The 21,254-nt window shown below is 37.3% G+C and overlaps 1 protein-coding gene across 1 annotated transcript in view; it reads left to right on the plus strand.

Moving 5' to 3' along the window:
* Positions 1–19,874, plus strand: part of LOC113042508 (guanine nucleotide exchange factor VAV3-like) — a 70,723-nt gene extending 50,849 nt beyond the window's left edge. The window contains exons 20-27 of the mRNA XM_026201407.1: positions 5,485–5,615; positions 8,176–8,241; positions 8,779–8,813; positions 9,388–9,504; positions 9,973–10,060; positions 10,515–10,617; positions 16,147–16,298; positions 19,790–19,874. Coding sequence (XP_026057192.1) covers positions 5,485–5,615; positions 8,176–8,241; positions 8,779–8,813; positions 9,388–9,504; positions 9,973–10,060; positions 10,515–10,617; positions 16,147–16,298; positions 19,790–19,834 — 737 coding nt within the window. The 3' untranslated portion in view covers positions 19,835–19,874. The remainder of the gene's footprint in view (positions 1–5,484; positions 5,616–8,175; positions 8,242–8,778; positions 8,814–9,387; positions 9,505–9,972; positions 10,061–10,514; positions 10,618–16,146; positions 16,299–19,789) is intronic.
* Positions 19,875–21,254: the final 1,380 nt, after the last annotated feature.

The following is a 21,254-nucleotide window of genomic DNA, read 5'->3' on the forward strand; positions in this document are numbered from 1 at the left end:
CTTCTTTTTCTTATTATTATTTTTCTGACAGAAATTCTGAACGCTACTCCTCCTAGGGCTTTAAAGCCACAAGCCCCAAACTCGGCAGACACCTGTGGGATAGAGCGGTGGTGTGTGCTATATCTTTTCAGACTGATCAGACTTAAAGTTTTTTTTTTATTAATTTTTAAATGTCAAAATTCATTACCCATAGACTTACATTGTCTGAGAAAAATTGCGCCCCTACAGTTGCAATGACATTTAGGGGAGGGGCGCATTCAGACGAGAGAAGAATCACTGCTGCTCAGCTCAGGCTGTCTACACGGAGCCGACAACAAGCGAATTCATTCCTATTTAAGACATTTTAAAAACACTATTGCACGCAATCCACACGTTAGAACACACCAAGAGCTAAATTGAGATGTTTCTGAACTGTTTAAAGTAATAACATGATATATTCGCGGCAGCCAACTGCTCGCGAGCTGGCAATGTATTTCTCTGAACACTTGAAGTCCACAGAGAATTTACAGCCTTTCACATTAAAACACTGCAGCGAAACGGCACAAAACAATTAGAATAATATATTAAATGGTTTTAAAGTAGTTTTGGCCACTGTCACGCTGGTCTTAGCTGGTTTCTAACTGAATCATCAGGCTGAACATCACAGCGAGCTCGCGACGTATTCCTCTGAACACTTGAAGTACACATTTACAGCCTTTCACATTAAAACACTGCAGCGAAACGGCACAAAACAATTAGAATAATATATTAAATGGTTTTAAAGTCGTTTTGTCCACTGTCACGCTGGTCTTAGCTGGTTTCTAACTGAATCATCAGGCTGAACATCACAGCGAGCTCGCGACGTATTCCTCTGAACACTTGAAGTACACATTTACAGCCTTTCACATTAAAACACTGCAGCGAAACGGCACAAAACAATTTGAATAATATATTAAATGGTTTTAAAGTAGTTTTGTCCACTGTCACGCTGGTCTTAGCTGGTTTCTAACTGAATCATCAGGCGGAACGTCACAGTAAACTCGCGCTTCAGCCCCGCACTGCGGGAAACTGGACTGAGCAGCTGATGGCGCGTGTGCACGAGAGAGAGCCGCGCGTCAACACTGAACCGAGCTCTCGTTCAGGACGTTCACTTCCTCCTGGACCTGAACGAACAAATTCAAATCGCAGTTTAAATAAACAGAAAAAAGAGCGAAAAGCGAAAGAGCTCAATTCAGCAGCGCGGTGTTGTTCAGGGCAAGCAGAGACGCGTCTCAAAGTCTTCTTGCTTTTGTACCGACAACAAATACATACAAAATATGTCGAAATACCCGTGTTGGAAAGTGTGTTCGAATAAGTATGTGGTTATGTCTTAAGTGAAAGTAAAGAGTTGCAAAAAAAAATCGGATGTGTATGATCATAATGGATGCGTTTGTCTCTTAAAGGGACCGCGCCTAATTTACTAGCTCTGCTGTCAGAGTCTTTAATGTATGAAAATGAAAGTAAATCACTCACTGCTCTTGACTGATTTACCTTGTAGTACAAGAATTTATCCAAAGTCAATCCAAAAATCAGATAGAATTGTTTTACTAGTGGGTGCAGGCCACTAGTTCATTTATGTAAGTGAGTATGGCAAAATAGTGATCTGTGAAATATTATACCCACAAATTCTTAATACTGTAGGCTACCAGTGAAATTGATTAAAAAAATAATAATTAAGGACCTGCCCATGTTTTGCTTAAGTGTTTCTTTCTTTAATTGTTAATGCAACCTTTTCACACCACAGACTGAACCAAATTAAGCATTTCTTGCTTGGTAACTGTTCAACAAAGTATTGATAGTTGTGTAAATATTGTCATACTGACAGCTGTCTGAAGTTTTGGTTGATTCCATTACATATCTTTTTATCAAAGTTATCCGAAATTATCAATATGAATTTGTTCTGAGTTATTGTCATATTTTATTACCAGTTTCTAAACTACAGCAAATAAACTGTGATTATGTGAGAAATGTTGAAGGTGTCTGAATACATTTTGGTTTGATTGTGTATTTTATCTTACAGTGAAGACTATGCAGTGCTATTTTAAATTAACATAAACAAACTTAAAAAAATGTAAACATTATGTAAATAGCACAAATAAATAAATAGAATGAACATACAGTACAAATTAAGCAATTTTAAACAGTGTGTAACTGCATCATCTATACAAACCATTGTGCTTGGACCCCTTATGATCTCCTTGATTTAAAATGCATTGTTTCAGTTATCTTGTGTGTCGTTGCCCACAACGTGACGGTGGCAGGACTGTGAAATACATACACGAGAAAAATAGGCATGACTTATTTCACATCCAGCTAGACAACCCTGTCATAGCTGTTATCATAGCCCAGGCTTTTTATTAAAAAAAGAAAACAGCAAGGGAGCATGGAAAAAGACTGTTGCAGGTGTATTTTTTTTATGGCATTATTATTTGTATTAATTTTGCAGCGGGGCAACTCAATGTTGGGCACACAAGTACTTTGGCTCTTTTGCTCCATGGCCAAGATGGCCAAGCCAACATCAAAGTTAGTTCACTAACTTTTAATTCTAGTTATTATTATTCTTCTGAGAAAAAAATTCTGAACGCTACTCCTCCTAGGGCTTTAAAGCCACAAGCCCCAAACTCGGCAGACACCTGCGGGATAGAGGGGTGGTGTGTGCTATATCTTTTCAGAGTGATCAGACTTAAAGTTTTTTTTTTATTAATTTTTAAATGTAAAAAAAAAATAAAAAAATTGCGCCCCTACAGTTGCAATGACATTTAGGGGCGGAGTCGGGTTTCGTTTCACTTTTAAACTGGTTAAAAATACTGCTGCTCAGCCCAGGCTGTCTACACGGAGCCGAGACCTAGCGAATTCATTCTTATTTAAGACCTTTTAAAAACGCGATTACACGCAATCCACACGTTAGAACACACCAAGAGCTAAATTCAGATGTTTCTGAACTGTTTAAAGTAATAACATTATATATTCGCGGCAGCCAACTGCTCGCGAGCTGGCAATGTATTTCTCTGAACACTTGAAGTCCACAGAGAATTTACAGCCTTTCACATTAAAACACTGCAGCGAAACGGCACAAAACAATTAGAATAATATATTAAATGGTTTTAAAGTAGTGTTGGCCACTGTCACGCTGGTCTTAGCTGGTTTCTAACTGAATCATCAGGCTGAACATCACAGCGAGCTCGCCATGTATTTCTCTGAACACTTGAAGTACACATTTACAGCCTTTCACATTAAAACACTGCAGCGAAACGGCACAAAACAATTTGAATAATATATTAAATGGTTTTTAAAGTAGTTTTGCCCACTGTCACGCTGGTCTTAGCTGGTTTCTAACTGAATCATCAGGCGGAACGTCACAGTGAGCTCGCGCTTCAGCCCCGCGCTGCGGGAAACAACTGAGCAGCTGATGGCGCGTGTGCACGAGAGAGAGCCGCGCGTATCGCGGACAGGGACAGCAACACTGAACAGAGCTGCCGTTCAGGACGTTCACTTCCTCCTGGACCTGAACGAACAAATTCAAATCGCAGTTTAAATAAACAGAAAAAAGAGCGAAAAGCAAAAGAGCTCAATTCAGCAGCGCGGTGTTCTGGTGTTCAGGGAGCAAGCAGAGACGCGTCTCAAAGTCTTCTTGCTTTTGTACCGACAACAAATACATACAAAATATGTCGAAATACCCGTGTTGGAAAGTGTGTTCGAATAAATATGTGGTTATGTCTTAAGTGAAAGTAAAGATTTGCAAAAAAAAAAATCGGATGTGTATCATCATAATGGATGCGTTTGTCTCTTAAAGGGACCGCGCCTAATTTACTAGCTCTGCTGTCAGAGTCTTTAATGTATGAAAATGAAAGTAAATCACTCACTGCTCTTGACTAATTACCTTGTAGTACAAGAATTTATCCAAAGTCAATCCAAAAATCAGATAGAATTGTTTTACTAGTGGGTGCAGGCCACTAGTTCATTTATGTAAGTGAGTATGGCAAAATAGTGATCTGTGAAATATTATACCCACTAATTCTTCATACAGTAGGCTACCAGTGAAATTTATTTAAAAAAATAATAATTAAGGACCTGCCCATGTTTTGCTTAAGTGTTTCTTTCTTTAATTGTTAATGCAACCTTTTCACACCACAGACTGAACCAAATGAAGCATTTCTTGCTTGGTAACTGTTCAACAAAGTATTGATAGTTGTGTAAATATTGTCATACTGACAGTCTGAAGTTTTGGTTGATTCCATTACATATCTTTTTATCAAAGTTATCCGAAATTATCAAGATGAATTTGTTCTGAGTTATTGTCATATATTATTACCACTTTCTAAACTACAGCAAATAAACTGTGATTATGTGAGAAATGTTGAAGGTGTCTGAATACATTTTGGTTTGATTGTGTATTTTATCTTACAGTGAAGACTATGCAGTGCTATTTTACATTAACAAAAACAAACTTAAAAAAAGTAAACATTATGTAAATAGCACAAATAAATAAATAGAATGAACATACAGTACAAATTAAACAATTTTAAACAGTGTGTAACTGCATCATCTATACAAACCATTGTGCTTGGACCCCTTATGATCTCCTTGATTTAAAATGCATTGTTTCAGTAATCTTGTGTGTCGTTGCCCACAACGCGACGGTGGCAGGACTGTGAAATACATACACGAGAAAAATAGGCATGACTTATTTCACATCCAGCTAGACAACCCTGTCATAGCTGTTATCATAGCCCAGGCTTTTTATTAAAAAAAGAAAACAGCAAGGGAGCATGGAAAAAGACTGTTGCAGGTGTATTTTTTTATGGCATTATTATGTGTATTAATTTTGCATCGGGGCAACTCAATGTTGGGCACACAAGTACTTTGGCTCTTTTGCTCCATGGCCAAGATGGCCAAGCCAACATCAAAGTTAGTTCACTAACTTTTAATTCTAGTTTATTCTTTTGTTTTATTTGAGTAAACTTACTTTATATGCTATTTGATAGCATACATTTTGATTATTTTATAAACACAAATATTTTTGTTTTATATTTAATTAACTTTATATGCTAGATATAAGCTTAATCTATTTAATTGTTTATATATATTAAACAATTAAATTTCATTCATTAAAATGATCAAGTAATGGTGCAAACAAGGCCAGCAGTGATTTGAATGCTAGGTTCAGGAGGTTGTGGAGCAGTATGTCTGCATGAATGCCCTGCATGCATGACTGCATGAACTTTCGAGACAAAACATGAGCTTGCTGACATTTTTATGATGGATTGACGTGATTCTGCTGTCACCTGTGATTTATGATCACAGCGTCACGTACAGTACATAAACCTGTTCTTTATGTGGCAGAGTGTCAAAACATGCAGTAATGACACTCTGTCAAAGTTCAGCATGCTTGTTGGCGATATAGTTGAACACACAAATACACACACACACACACACACACTATTTTAACCTTTTTACCTTTTTTAGGTCTCCCTAAGATGACGGTCATCCGTAATTACTATGGGGTTCCAAGCCCCCTCTGTGGCCCACCTCTCAACATCCAGGTTGGTGATGTCATCGAGGTGATGGAGGCAAACATCCGTAGCAGTTGGTGGAAGGTGAGAGAGTTTTACATCTTAAACTCGCTCCTCATAAACATTTCGATTCATACAGCCCTGCAGGAATAACGCTAGCATGCATTCAGCTGCTAATTGATTGCCTCTCGTGTTTGTGGCAAAGGCCGAGCGGCTGTGTTGTTATGCTTTGCTAAGCGTGACTCGCTGTGAAATGCTAACTAATCCAACCCTTTGTCAACACAAGAAAGCTCATGTGAGCTAGGTTTCATAGCCATACAAAAACAACACGGACCAGCACAACGCCCAGAGAGCAGACACGCGCTTGATGACAGATTTCATTTGTCACATTGTCATTTGATCGGAGGTGTTGGTGCACATGCAGTTCTCTGGCATGAGCCACACTAAAGAAAATCACAGAAGTAGATTCAGAGTAATGATTAACTCTTTCTTGGAGAACAATGCTAATCTTTTTCCTGTAAACCACAACATATACGTAAGTGTCTTTTTGTCCTATTGTGCTCCTTAACCTTTAGCAGATATGCATTTAGTTTACAGTTCTTCTCTTCCTGGTAAATTAACCTATATATATATATATATATATATATATATATATATATATATATATATATATATATATATATATATATATATATATATATATATATATATATATAAGACAAGTCTCCAGTGTCACAAACTATTGCACAGATTTACAAGAACAAAATAAATTAATTGAGCACGTCCTATCAAATTCTACAAATAGTTTCATCTCTGTCTCATTTGTATGAGTCAACATTTAATACTCTTAAGGAGGCACACCTGAGACAAAGTTGAAACAATTGAGGGATTATCTTTCTTGAACTATGAAAAGTGCAACTTTTGAGCAATCAAATGTCCTTCTGGGATGGGACACAAAAGCCAATGCAGTCCATCTTAATGCCCACTCCTCTTGCTCTGGTTATTTACGCGCCAAGGAAATGAGGAAAGCAGCCAATGATTGTCCAGAGACCAAGAGAATTGGCAGAGCCTGGCACACACTCGAATGCCCCTACATCCCTCTCCATCATACGAGTCCAGCTGTCCAGGACGCTTCTCCACATCCCTGTTTTAACATGTTAATCTCGTTCTGCCTCATTCTAAGACCGCCGTCCGCTGCAGGCTCTGAACGCCCAGCTGTCCCATGCACCCGGAAATGGATTTATTCAATTTGAACTCATGCAAAATTACACCCGCTCGTGTCACCTGAGACCTCATAATATCTGGCGTCCCGCGGCAGCTCTGGACGGAGCAAAGGACGATCAGAGCCCTGGTAACCCGGAGACAATTATTACCGCTCTGGTGCCTAGACAAACGCAATCACTCAATGTAATTTCATTTAGGCCTTTGGTTGCCATCTGTTTGATCTAACAGGGTTATGAGTTTAATCATTATTAGGCCCTTATCTGAGCAACAACCAATAGTGGGGCGGCATCGTGTGGTGCTCATAAAATGTCAATGCACTAAATGCATTGGGGTTGGGGGTGGGAGGGTTTGCTTAAGGATCCACTTACAAATCAAATTTGTTTAAGGAAAAGGTAGATGAGAGAGAAATGCACTTTCTACGTCTCCCTGAAAGAACGTCTGAGGAGGAGGAGAAAGATCTGAAATTTACTGGCACCATGGGCTGGAGAACCATCAATTGTTGTTTTATCGGTGACGGGACGATCATTTTATTTTTAGAAGTAGCTGTATATAAATTATTTGTCAATTAGATAAACATGCAGATTGCATTAAGTGTATCTGATTTTCAATGTACTATCGATTTAATAAATTGAATTTTGACATGCTTTTTGCAGGTTAACATCTACCTTCTAAATCTATCACCTTACATTTCAATTATCTAATGGAATAATTTAAGTTGTAGATGAATTTGTTTCTTCATCAGAGCAGATTTGGAGAAATGTAGCATTACATCACATCAAAGTGGGTCCTCTGCAGTGAATGGGTGCCATCAGAATGAGAGTTTAAACTGCTGATAAAAACAACACAATAATCTGTAAGCAAGATGTTAATTTATGTACTGGAGTCATGTGGATTATTGTGATGTTTTTATCAGCTGTTCAGACTCTCACTCTGACGGCACCCATTCACTGCAGGATAAATTTTTTGAACAAATGATAAAATGCTGTTCTAATGAAGAAACAAATTCATCTACATCTAAAGTCGGAGTAAATTTTCAGCAAATGTTCATTTTTGATACAATTATTCAGCGACAGCATAACGTTCCTTACAAATGCAATTAAAAAAACAAAACAAAGAAAAACAAACATCCAAAACAATACTATTTATATACTATTTAGAATGGATAGTATTCAAATTAGGATTCTCTTCATCTTTTTATTTTTTAAACTAAATAATAAATCATTAAAAACTGACTGCTGGATGCATCATATTGTTTCCTCATTCTTCTGGTATTCCTGGTGTATTCTCCTAAGACTTTTTCAGCTCTGATGAACTCTCGGCTGTAAATTTGTTGCGTGTCGTGTTAAGTACTAATTGTTACTGAATTATTGAGGAGGAGTTGCCCAGCTGAACGTAATGTAATTATCTGCCATGGTTTCAGGGTAGAGTCCTGGCAACTAAGGAGGTTGGCTTCTTTCCAAGCGACGCAGTGAAGCCATGCCCATGTGTGAGTACAAATACAAGATTATATTATAATGCTAAAACGATTCTCTATTCTCTGCCAAACAAAACAAATATGATCAAGGCAAGGTAGACATGTCCTTGTGTGCATGTTGTTTTCAAATGGTTTAGGAATGCAAGCACGACTTCAGGGCTGTGTTTGAATGACAGATGTATTGTGGGTGATTGTGTGTTTATTTACTGCAACACTGGTCTATGTGGTGAATAGCGTGTTATCACATTCTGTCCACATGCCCTGCTATTATCTGCAAGAAGATTTACAATCATAATTATGTTCAAGTCATTTTAAGAAAAAAAATATGCAAGGTTATCTTTATGAGAAAGTTGTGGTTGTAAAAAGATACAGTAACTGGGGCAGATTTTAGCGCTAATATGAGCTGCATTGTCGAGATGTGAGTTAAAAATACTGAATGAAAATCAGGTTGAGTGAAATTTCAAGAACAAAAGCGCACATATGTGTGCTCTACTTTCTTTATTTAATCCCATTTCTCACCTCTTTATTTATCCCCTTTTTATTTTTTAGGTGCCCAAACCTGTTGACTACTCTTCTCAGCCTTGGTATGATCTTTATTCTCACTACCAGAATACTATTGCCATCTACCTTTTTTTTATTTATTTATTTATTTTTTCTAATATTAATCTAATACTTCATTATAATATAAATACATTGCATTTCTGTATGTTATATATGTAATTAAATACAGTATATAATTATAATTCAATAAAACTGAGAATCTCACCAAATATACAAATGTCTTGCTATAAATTTTAATATAAATTAAATTCATAACACAAATAATATTAATATAAATTAAATCCATAAAGGATTTCTACTACCATAAAATTTGTAAACTGTATTTTCACACTTACCCCATAAAAAAAAAAAAAAAAAAAAAAAAAAAAATATATATATATATATATATATATATATATATATATATATATATATATATATATATATATATATTGCTCTTATGTGAAAAATACCCATTCTCTTTTAATGTGAATACATGTGACATTTTGGGTGCAACCTCAGGTCAGCACTATAATTGCGTTAGCTATTAACCTCATATATTGCCCATCACGTCTTCACTTCTGACCTCTGACCTCTGACCTCTGACCTTTCGTTCAGGTTTGCAGGCCCGATGGAGAGGCTGCAGGCAGAGGAAGCACTGCTCAACAGGACGAGCAGCACGTACCTGGTCCGTCACAGAAGCCGAGAGTTTAACGAATATGCCATCAGCATCAAGTGAGTTAGAACTGCATACTTGGTTATGTCACCATGTAATTAGAAACAACAAATAATTAGTAAAAAGTAGTATGGGTGATTTGAGAAAAAGTTTCATAAGAGCAATATTCCGCCCGCGACAATATTAATAATTAACAACAACAACAAAAGCCAGACGACAGTAGAACAACTCTATGGGGTGTGTGTTCAAGCGCAAGGCCTAAAGTAAAAAGCTGCTACGTGAGATTGCATTTTTTTCCCCCAGTGATTTTAGATGGTCCTGTGCTCTTTCTCTCTAAAAAATGTGAGCTCGTAACTTTTAATCCAAGGACTAATGGAGACGCCCCACCCCTCGCTATCGACCCCTTCTCCCTGCATGAATAGCTCTTTGCCCCATGCATTACTATGGCAGCTCCCCATAGGGGATAGGCTGCATCGATCGCAATGATCACCAGAAAATTACTCTCATCATTTATTCATGGCCCACAGGTACAACAACGACGTGAAACACATCAAGATCTTAACAAAGGACGGACTCTTCCACATTGCAGAAAACAGGAAGTTCAGAAGCATTTTAGTAAGTGCTAATGTTTTGTGCCAGAATATTATTAAAACGTCTTTATCATATAGAGTGAAAAGTAAATGTTACGCTCATATGTTTTTAAGGTCAGCGCAATAAAGATAAATGTTTGCATTATACCGGCTTATTAGGTTTGGAATCTCTTTGTATCATTTCTATGATGCCTTTTGTTTTGTCATCTGTTTGCCTTCTAAAGGGCATTAGGAAACCACGCTGCTTAATGTCTCTATTCTGCAGAAAAATCAAATGTCTTTTGTCAGCTTCTTTTTGAAAGCGCTTTTAGATTCGATCTCGCAAATGCCAGTTAAATAACATTATTGGATTGCGAATGCTGGAGTCATATTGAATCCGTTCATATATTTATTTTTTATTTTCCCTTTTAATGGCTGTAGATATTTACCCTTTTATGCGAACTGACAAAATGTTGAGCGTATGGGTTTGTTTAATGCAGGAGCTGATCGAGTATTACAAACATAACTCTCTGCGGGAAGGATTCAGGACACTTGATACCACGCTGCAGTTCGCCTACCGAGAGCCGGAGAATGGAGCCAACAGTACGTACCCTGCTCACAAAAACAGAGATTGCTAGTTGCAGATTCACACGAACAACTCCGAAATAACAAAACATGCGCTGGTTATATTTATCACAAAAGCCTCAGGGTGTTTGTTTAATCTCAGTTCGAGTATAAACAGTGATTTATGATGTTCTTGATTTTGTGTTCAATAGTTCAAAACACGTGATATTGTTGTGATGGACAGTAGCTATGGTCACCAGGGCAGTTGCTATGGTAGCAGTGTTTCTTCACTGAAAGTCTTTGAGCTCTTTGATGCGGATTTGAGACAAGATCTTCACTCGTGTTCTCAGGTGTCTTGATGTTTAGCAATATGATTTCTCTTAGTGTTTTTCCTAACCAGAAGGTACAATTCATGAATTGAACATGAACTAGTATGAGCACAAATACTTCTAAGTATGCTTGATTCCTGCTTTGATTTCACATTTTATGTTTCAGAGATGTCAGAATGCAAATACGTGTTGTAACATAAATGTCACAAGGAAATAGCAGAGTTTCTCAATCTTGAGGTCATAACAAATGAGATTTCTATGCCCTATTTATGCCATCTATCTATCTATCTATCTATCTATCTATCTATCTATCTATCTATCTATCTATCTATCTATCTATCTATCTATCTATCTATCTATCTATCTATCTATCTATCTATCTATCTATCTATCTATCTATAATATGGTAGTGGCTGTTGCAATAAGCAATATTTACACTAAGTGCAAATTGCATTATTCTTTTAGTAATGCTATTTAAGTGCAAATAGCACGATTCTATTTACACTAAAATAGCGGTACTTTTTGCTATTTATGCTTCTTATCGCAAATAGAGGCAATTATATGCACCTCAGTATTGTAGTACATTATAAAACAGTATGTAAAAATAAGGTATTGAGTGTAAATTACAAATTTAATTCAAATAATTAAATGGATGCTACCATATTGGGACAGTATAAGCCCTCTCTACACCAACCCTAACCCTACCCCATACTTTTTGATTATTTTCTTAATTTTTATTTGAAATAATTGCCTTCCCCATGTGATGAGATTTGAAGAGGTGAATTTATTTTAGTGAATTATACATTGTTTATATACATAAGCATAAATGAAAAGTCTGTAGGACTCATTTTTGAGTTAAAAACTGTATTTATATGCTTGCACCGTTAGCTAAACATTCACGTCAGTGGATTCTGTCCAAAGAAGTTTAAGACATCTTCTGTCTGTTCATGGCTTTGTGATAATAAAAAGCTCCTTAGAAACCTCTGTTGTTCTCCAGTTATGGGAAAGAGTTAAAAACCTGGTTAAAAAACATGGGCTATTAGTAAAACCCTGAACTACTGAGCTGTGCTTACAGCCTGATCTGAGAGTTTATGGCGCATTACAATCAGTGCTTAGATGAGATTTTATTGTAGCTCCATATGTCACAGCGAGGGTCCCGTCGCAATTGGGAAATGTTGGCAGATTGAGAAGCTGGGGGGACGTCACTCAAACACTTCACTGCTTTAACAAAGCAACTCTAACCAATGAATGGATCTCCCATTATGCATTGCTGCTGTTTTTTCTCCTTGTTTCTCCAAGGTCCATTTCCATGCAGCACAGCTTCTGTTAATTTCTTTTTACATCTCAGTGTCTGCTTATATGCCAATAAATGCAAATTCCATGGAATTGTTTTTGAGAAGACTGCCAGAGGCACACAAGTCTTTCATGTAAACCTCTGCACGAGACCTTTAAACCATGCTAGCAGACGGGGAACACCACATACAGAGCATCAGGGGCATCTACTCTTAAGTGTAAACTTGAACCTGCGTAGGCAGCGTATAGCAAGAGAAAAAAATCAGCATTGCAGAACGGAAGCAGTCTGTACAGTGTGACCTCAAATGTTCCTGTTGGACACAGAAATAACCGTGGGTTTAATTCGCAGGTGAAGGGAGAACAAATTGCTTGATGGTTGCCCCTTCCTTCCTCATTTTTATTTATATCCAGCCAGCGCTGGAGATGCTGTCAGCTCTGATGCGTTTCTACTTATATTCCATCGAATGTGAAGCGAGGCACGCGGCTTGGACGGCAAATCCATAACCTTGAATATTTACGTTATGGATAACGATGTGCTGTAGACAGGAGGTTTGAGTCTGGCAGAGTTTGCAGGGTAGTGGGCGGATGGGTGTTTGGTTCTCCCGGAGTGACGTGGGTGGAATCTCAAGTGCGCGTTAGCGGCTCGGACATCACAGGTTGGGTAGTGGTCAGAGACGAGGCCTTTTGGAGACACACAGCATGTGCTCCTGCATAAATTCATGAGCTCGGTTAGCCTCAGCTTGGGTTGTCCCTTCAAAACTTTGAACAGGTGTTTAAGAAAGACATGAGATGCTTCTGAACCCAGTCAGAGTTGAACCGCTTGCTAGAGAACAAACAGACGAGTCAAGAGGAAAATTACAGGAATAGGAAAATCAATCATGAATTTAAAATTGACCCAATTAAAATTCTTAATATGTTTTTATATCTTACTTTGGATGTTCCATAGTCCACATTATTTCAAAGAAAAAACAACAGTCATTGTTTAAGGAAGCTCCACCTATGAAATTATTATTATTTTTGCGCTATTTTTATTAAATTAAAATTGCTCTAGAGGTGCTATTTTTTAGTCATTATGCTCCAAAAATGTGGAACCTTTTAAAAAGTAGGCCAGGAACACATGCTAAAACATGAGTTAAGCCTGACGCTCCATATACACTCCTAATTATCATATTGTTCAATGTTCATTGACGTGTTGTTAGTTATACTGAGTTACACTGCCTCCAAACATATTGTGTTCCTGACACACTGGAGGTCCATGACGCTCTGGGCCGAGCCGGTCAGATGGAGCATCAGATGGCAAGGGGAACTCGCTTCACTGCCACAGTCGAGCACAGACGCTCCTGGAGTTTTAGTAAACACCAACCTTACCGATAGTTCTCTGCGGAACGGGATATGAATAGACATATTCCAGAGCTGACATTTGTGTTCTACTGGTGGGAATCTCTTAGGCTGTGTTCACAACGTCTTTCCAGATCTGTATATTTCAGTATCTGATCGGAATCTGATCAAAATAATGAAATATCTACATTGTGTATCGCAACTGATTTGTGGTGCTCTTTCGTTTTCTGAAACGTCTGCAATGGTTTCTAGGAAAATTACGTTGTGTTGGTATGCCCAGTGCCCACACCAAAAAACAACAACAACAGCATCATAGCAATACAGATATTGTCTTACAGCATGATAGTATGCAGCCACCTCGCTAAACTGCAGTGCCTTATTAGACAACGGCACAAATGTTGAAGATGTTCACACTGTCATTTAAAATCTGATTATTTCTGTTTCCAATTGGGATCTGATTTAAATAATTGAATGCCCACATTGTGTATTGCAAGTGTTTAGAACAGATTTGGTGCTGCTTTATTCTCCGCTCTGGCCATCAGTCTCAATATTCAAAGAGGTTTCATGTTATTTTTTATTTACAGTAGATAAATCTTGATTCTCCCATGATTCTGAATAGACAACAGAACAAAATAACTTACTAATAATTTACTAGAAGGTTTGGCAAAATGTTAATTGCTGCAGTCTGTTTTTTTTTTTTTTTTTTTAAACAGACTGCAGCAATTAACATTTTGCCAAACCCTCTAGTAAATTATTAGTAAGTTATTTTGTTCTGTTGTCGGTAATATATACCGTGTTTTCTGCACTATAAGGCACACATAAAAGCCTTTAATTTTCAAAAAAAAATTACAGTGCGCCTGTCAAAATGTTGACTTTCACTTCAGCACAGCTCCATCTAGTGGATGCATTACGCAAACCCAGTCAAACATTTGACTGCAGTATCTTCTATTCTATGCGCCTTATAATCCGGTGCGCCTTATAGTGCGGAAAATACGGTAATTCATTTGAATGCATTATTAAAAAACATGATTGGATGAAAGATTCAATGACTCAGACATAAACACTTCACTTGTGTCATTACTGGACGAATGATTTAATGACAAATGCATTTTTTAACAGTCCACCTACTGGTGCAATAGCGTATCAATATAATCTTTATTTAAAGCATCAACTGTTGATTGAAAATTTTTTTTAATCTATAAACTATACACCTTCCTTCAAGTACTTCTTTGAATGTTTGTATTTTGGAATAATATTGTGTGGTAGTTCGAATCAAGATTGCCATCTTTTAACAATTAATCATGCATCTTTACGCTCAAATAAAAAACAAAAAAAACAAGTACGATCTGATTTGGACTGACAGTCTAAACAAGGCAAGGGCAAGTGCTGGTGCAAGAAGTTAGCATTTGTTTACAATATGCTCTGTTTGCTTGCAAATGTGGCATTTGACTTAAACATGCTTTTTCTTTTGCTTTTCTTCTCTTTACCCCTTGCCCCCACCCTTACCTCACTCCACCTCGCCCCACCACGCCCATGCCTCCGCCCACCTCAGCCCCGTTGCTCTGCGGGCTGTCTTTTCTAACTCCCGCCGGCTACAGCTTTGTCCCCCCCTCTACCGCCCCATTCTGGTCAGGTACAGGTACACGTTTTCTTTGTCCATTGGTGTCGTTTTGTCAAGGTCGCAGGAGATCTGAGGCTGCCATGTATATACACCACCCCCTGCATTTAACCCCGCCTCCCATCTCATTGTGCGTGTCTGTTTATAGATCATCTCACAGCCGCTATCATCTTCTCTAACGCATATGTCCTTTGTCAGCCACACGATACTGACTGAATGACAGTAGGACTCATCATTATCTCATTTCAGGCAGTTAGCTTATTAGATCCGTCATTACGGGCGTTTTTTTGTGAGGGGAGCCGTGATGAAAAGGAAGAAGTCTGGCTAACTTTGTGACATCTCTCTCTCTCCTTTACAAACTTCTCACTTTGAGCATGACGGAAGCTAACTGGCAGTCAGTTCTCTGTCTGTACAAGTCTTGCTCATTTTAAAACAGCTGAAGAGAAAGCGTCCTGGCACCGAGGCGGATCTCATCAACACACGTCTGGCGGGAGGCCTAGCTTCTCTGGCTGCCGTTCACAAAGTCCTCAGAGCCTCTGAAGTCCGATAAAACAAAGGCTCATTTGAATCCGCCACCACGTATTTCCCTCAGCCCACCGCATTTAGAAAGAAACCCGTCAAACGGGTCCAACAAAACGTCAGTGAGCTGCTAGAAGGAACATGATGTGTTTTTGAGGGAAAAGTCGTCTGAAATGTAATTAACCCAGCAGATTATGCTGTTGACACATCTCAAGACATAATCAAAACAGCCACTTCAGCTGTGATTGGACCCGTCCCAGATTCACGAGAATCATTTATTTAGAGTGGATGTGCTAAGGCAGGCAAACACATGAAGGAGTGCGGTGATTACAAGAGTCCTTAGGGAGACAGTGCAGCCTGACTCCACTGCATCCATCCTCTCTTTGTTTGTCTGGTTAATTTCGTCCGATTCTCATCTTCCTTTTTATGTCCTGTGATGTTTGCTTCACTCTTTTTTTCTTGTCTCTACAGTGTTCGCTCCTAAGGTGATGGGTGTGGCGATCGCCCGCTACGACTTCTGCTCTCGGGACATGCGGGAACTGTCTCTGCAGGAGGGTGATGTGGTGAAGATCTACAGCAAAACTGGAGCCAAAGGCTGGTGGAAGGGTGAAGTCAGTGGACGGGTGAGTGTGTTTCTAATAGGATGCATACTAGCTTACTGCATACTGCATATTATACACTGCATAAATAGTATGTGACGCATATTAAACAATCATAGATGTGTTATGTTATGGCATTTTTAGTTGATCGTGTCGTATAACATCGTCACTGAAAAAAAAAAGCTTTGGTCACGTTTTTTTTTAAGGTCCAATTCTCACTATTAACTAACCATTAACTATGACTTTTGTCTCAATTAACTCCTAATTTGCTGCTTTTTATTAGTTTATAAGGTAGTTGTTAAGTTTAGGGTATTGGGTAGGATTATGGATGTCATGCATTATATGTACTTTATAAGCACTTATATACTGGTATTATGTTAATAATAGGCATGCTAATAAGCAACTATTTGTTAGTGAGAATTGGACCCTATACTAAAGTGTTGCCAAAGCTTTTTGCATTTTAAAGTAAATAAAAAAAATAAAAAAATAAAATCTAAAAATAAAATACTGTATTTTTCGGACTATAAGTCACACCTGAGTATAAGTCGCATCAGTCCAAAAATACGTCATGACGAGGAAAAAACATATACAAGTCGCACCGGACTACAAGTCGGATTTATTTAGAACCAAGCACCAAGAGAAAACATTACTGTTTACAGCTGCGAGAGGGCGCTCTGTTTTCAGCGCCCTCTGGTGGCTGTAGACGGTAATGTTTTTTAATTTCTAATTAAAAATATAATTTTATTTTTTTAGTTAATTTCTTTCGGTTCATTTCTCTTGGTTCATGTCAAATTAATTTTGATGAATAAGTCGCAGGACCAGCTAAACTATGAAAAAAAGTGCAACTTATAGTCCGGAAAATACGGTACTCCTTATTTGTTAGGTAATACACTACAGATTTTTTTTTTTTTTTTTAAGAAATTAATGCTTTTATTCAGCATGGATGCATTAAATTGACTAAAATTGACAGTAAAGACATTTTATAATGTCACAAAATATTTTTTATAGCAAATAAAAGCTGTTCTTTGAAACTTTCTATTTGTTAATGTGCTCAAGCTAGTTATCATCTATCCAGTTTCCTCAAAAATACTAAGCAGCACAACTCTTTTCAACATGAATAATAATAAGAAATGTTACTTGAGCAGCAATCAGCATATTAGAATGATTCCTCAATAATCATGTGACTGAAGACTGGAGTAATTTTGCAGAAAATTCTGCGTTGTATCACAGGAATAAATTACATTATAAAAGATATATAAAAAAGAACATTTCAACTGTAATAATATTTACAATATTACAATTCTTACTTATGTTTGAACAAATATCAAATAAACGATTAAAGCATAAGAGACTACTTTGAAAAAAATATCAAAAATCTTACCACCCACAATTGTTTTTAATGGTTAAAATGATAAATGTTTTACTTCCAATTCATTTGTCACATTGGAAACAGAAGGTCAGGGATACAATATTTCACATTTCGGTACATCTTGTGAATTGCTAAATATAATTAGCTTTACAATATTAATTCAACAGATTTAATATTTAATGAAGGTATATTTAAATGTTTTTAAATATGTAAATACAATATAATGTATAATGTCTATTTTAAAATAGAAAGTGCTTTCAGTGCACAGTCACAGAACAGCTGCTTACTGTAAATAAATGTAAAAAGTACTGTCTGTTCATATCATGCTTCTCTTCTCTGATTTGAGAAGACAGACGTCCTGCTAAGAATGACAGAAAACTGAAAGCGCACAGAGAATGTGGCATCGCTATGAAATTAAGCTGCATTATTTCATACTGAGCCCAAAATCTTATTTGTACTCAAAGCGCATCGGACTGTCAAATGTTTTTTTGAGCCTCTTGAGCCGTCTTATAATGGTTTCATCAGGGAGGCTGTAAGTGTAATTTAGTGAATAAAACGTTCAGGGCTGTTTTATGGATGCCAGTAATAGATTTTGGGATCAGTGCTTTGAACGGTTCCCCTGCCTCCTTCAGAAATGGACAGAACTGCCTTTTGTGGCTTTTGTATTCATGTGATGCCTCCGTGTGCGTGAGCGAGGTGTGACACGATAAAACGTCAACCAATAAATCACATCTCTCCCTTGTTAATCTGCGTTTTGTCCTAACCAGCTGTGATTGTCAAGAGTGGTGTTTGAAATTATGTTTTGATGGATGCTTGGTTTCTATTTTTGTTGCCTGGTGATGGACGGTCCAACCTAAAGTAAAATCTAATAGGTTCAAATTCCAGCTTCACATATATAGTATTTTGAATATCAAATGCAGGGCTCAACAATAAGAATGGACCCATTAGTTGATTTAATATATGTTTGGTTTGTTGTACAGTATTCTACATTGTTTAGCTAATTATGCTGACTTTATATTTTATAATATGCTATTGTTACTAATCCAGCTACTAATATAGATTTAGCTGATTTGGCAAAATGACCAATGATAGTCTTGGAATATTTTTAGGTGCATTTATATATAAATAATGATATATATATATATATATTACATTTTAATAATATTTTAATAATATTTCAAAAGTAAATAATAATACAATAAAAGCAGTTAAAATTGTATCTAACAATTAAAAAAAAAAAAAATAATAATATATATATATATATATATATATATATATATATATATATATATATATATATATATATATATATATATATATATATATATATATTGTTGATATGACTTAAACAATTTCTCTGTATTATTAATAATATTGTTTTTAGCAAGTAATATTATTTAATATATATATTATATTTAGAGTTAGTTTGCAGAAACCGATAACTCCCTTTTTAACAATTTTCAAAAATCAAATTTTTTCATTGTGTATTCCAATTCTCATTCAAATCAGTAAACAACAAAATTAAACATTATAAAAACATGATAACATAACAAAAAACATGATTTTTAAAATGTTATCTCCTTTTGCAAATAAACTCATACTTCATATACATACATACATACATACATACATATATATATATATATATATATATATATATATATATATATATATATATATATATATATATATATATATATATATATATATATATATATATATATATGTGTATATATGTGTATGTGTGTGTGTGTCTATATCTTTATATATATATATCATTGTGAGTTTTTCATTTTAAGTGAGAAATTTAGCATGACACCTATTTAGGCTGACATAGACCATAGCAGGAACAGGACAAGAATCTATAACATAGTTTCCTTCGCTCCATCTTCCTCTCTCTCCCTCCTTGATTTGGCCAATCAAAGAAAAACAGCTCTGTCATACTGTCCTGCTGGATATTATTGCTCAGGCCAGTGTGCAGCCACTGGAAACGCTTAAACAATCCAGTGCCGACCCTCCTCCCATCCTCTTGCAGCAGGCGCATCCTCAAGGTTATCCAGGCAATGAAGTGACGCAAATCCCCTGTAATACCCCCCGCAACCTTCTCCTCTAATCACTCATTCCTTCTGTTCTGTCTCATCCACAGGTGGGCTGGTTCCCCTCCACGTACGTAGAAGAAGGCGAGGAATGAACGGCTCAGCGATTGCGCACGAGAGATAGGAAACAGAGGGGAAAAAAGCAGACAGACTGAGTCAGAAAAAGGGCAAGCGATCGGCCGCTCTCTCTGTGTCTTGTTTGTCTATCCTGGAGGACGTGCATGGGGTTTGATAGATGAACGACTGTCTCTCAGGGAGCAGATTATCCAACACAACCCCAGACCGCATTTTAAAAGACCCTTCCGGGTGCCTGGATGGAGCGTCGCGGATGAATCTGGGCCTGAGACGGAATGCCAGAATCGGACTGAGGTTACGCCGCGAGCTATTTCTGTGTGCGTGTGGCAGTTTGTCTGCTCATGGGGAAACATATTTGTCCTGACCTTGCCTGAGTCCTCCTTACCTGCACTATTATTGATGACGCCCCTCCCTGTGTCTGCACTGCCCCGGAGGTGTTCTCACACACCCACCCACAATCCCACCCAGCTACTCATCTCCGATTAAGATCATAGCTCCCTGCCATGTATGCTGCGGTAATTGATTGCAGTCTCTTCCCTGATGCTATCCGATGAAATCTCTCTTATTTTCAGATTTCCACTTTAAAGGAAGGACCGGTTGTTTTGTGTGTTGCACGCTTATCTCCAGAGATACATAGTGGGATTGTCATGCCCTGTTTATCTGATTTGCACGCTACCGCATCGTCCGGGGAGATCGCAGCGAGACGTTGACAGGAAACAAAAGGGATCGCGGTGACAGGCCTGTAAACAGCTTTTTCAGCAGGGGCCCACGGCCCCGAAAGCATTGTGCCACCCCATCCAGAAGGAATCCTGCGAGATAGCGCAGACAGTGCCTTCTCAATCAACAAATGAGGGGATTTATACACATTTGCAAGAAGAATTGACACATTGCAAAACAATGAGCCAGATAATTCTGTTTGAAATCCCCAGGGGATCAGAAACCTTGGGATATATATATATATATATATATATATATATATATATATATATATATATATATATATATATAATTAAATTATTATTTTTATTAAATTATGAAATTGACAACTGAAATTAAATGCTTATTTCCATTCAAAATTTAATTAAATTCAGGGAAATTGACACAAAGTTTCAGATATAAGTCGATTAGCTCACCGACCAAATTTTTGGCCATGAGTTTGTAAGTCATTTCTTCATTGCATCAAAATATGGTATTGCCCTGTGCTGTTGGATGGGATATTGGCTGTTTTCACACCCTGCTTCTTTCCCCTTTGGGACTCATTCTTCAAGATGTTTCAGTGCTGTAGCGCACTAGCCCTGTCTGCAGCTACATGTAGATCTGTGTGCAATCTGAACTGGCTCTAAACTGTGATGAAATGAAGTTTGCAGCGTGTTTACACTGTTGAGGTGACAGACTCTAGGATCAGGAAACAGTCAAAGCGCTGGTTTGTCTCAAATGGTT

This window comes from Carassius auratus, chromosome 24, assembly GCF_003368295.1.
Source record: "Carassius auratus strain Wakin chromosome 24, ASM336829v1, whole genome shotgun sequence".
NCBI lineage: Eukaryota > Metazoa > Chordata > Actinopteri > Cypriniformes > Cyprinidae > Carassius > Carassius auratus.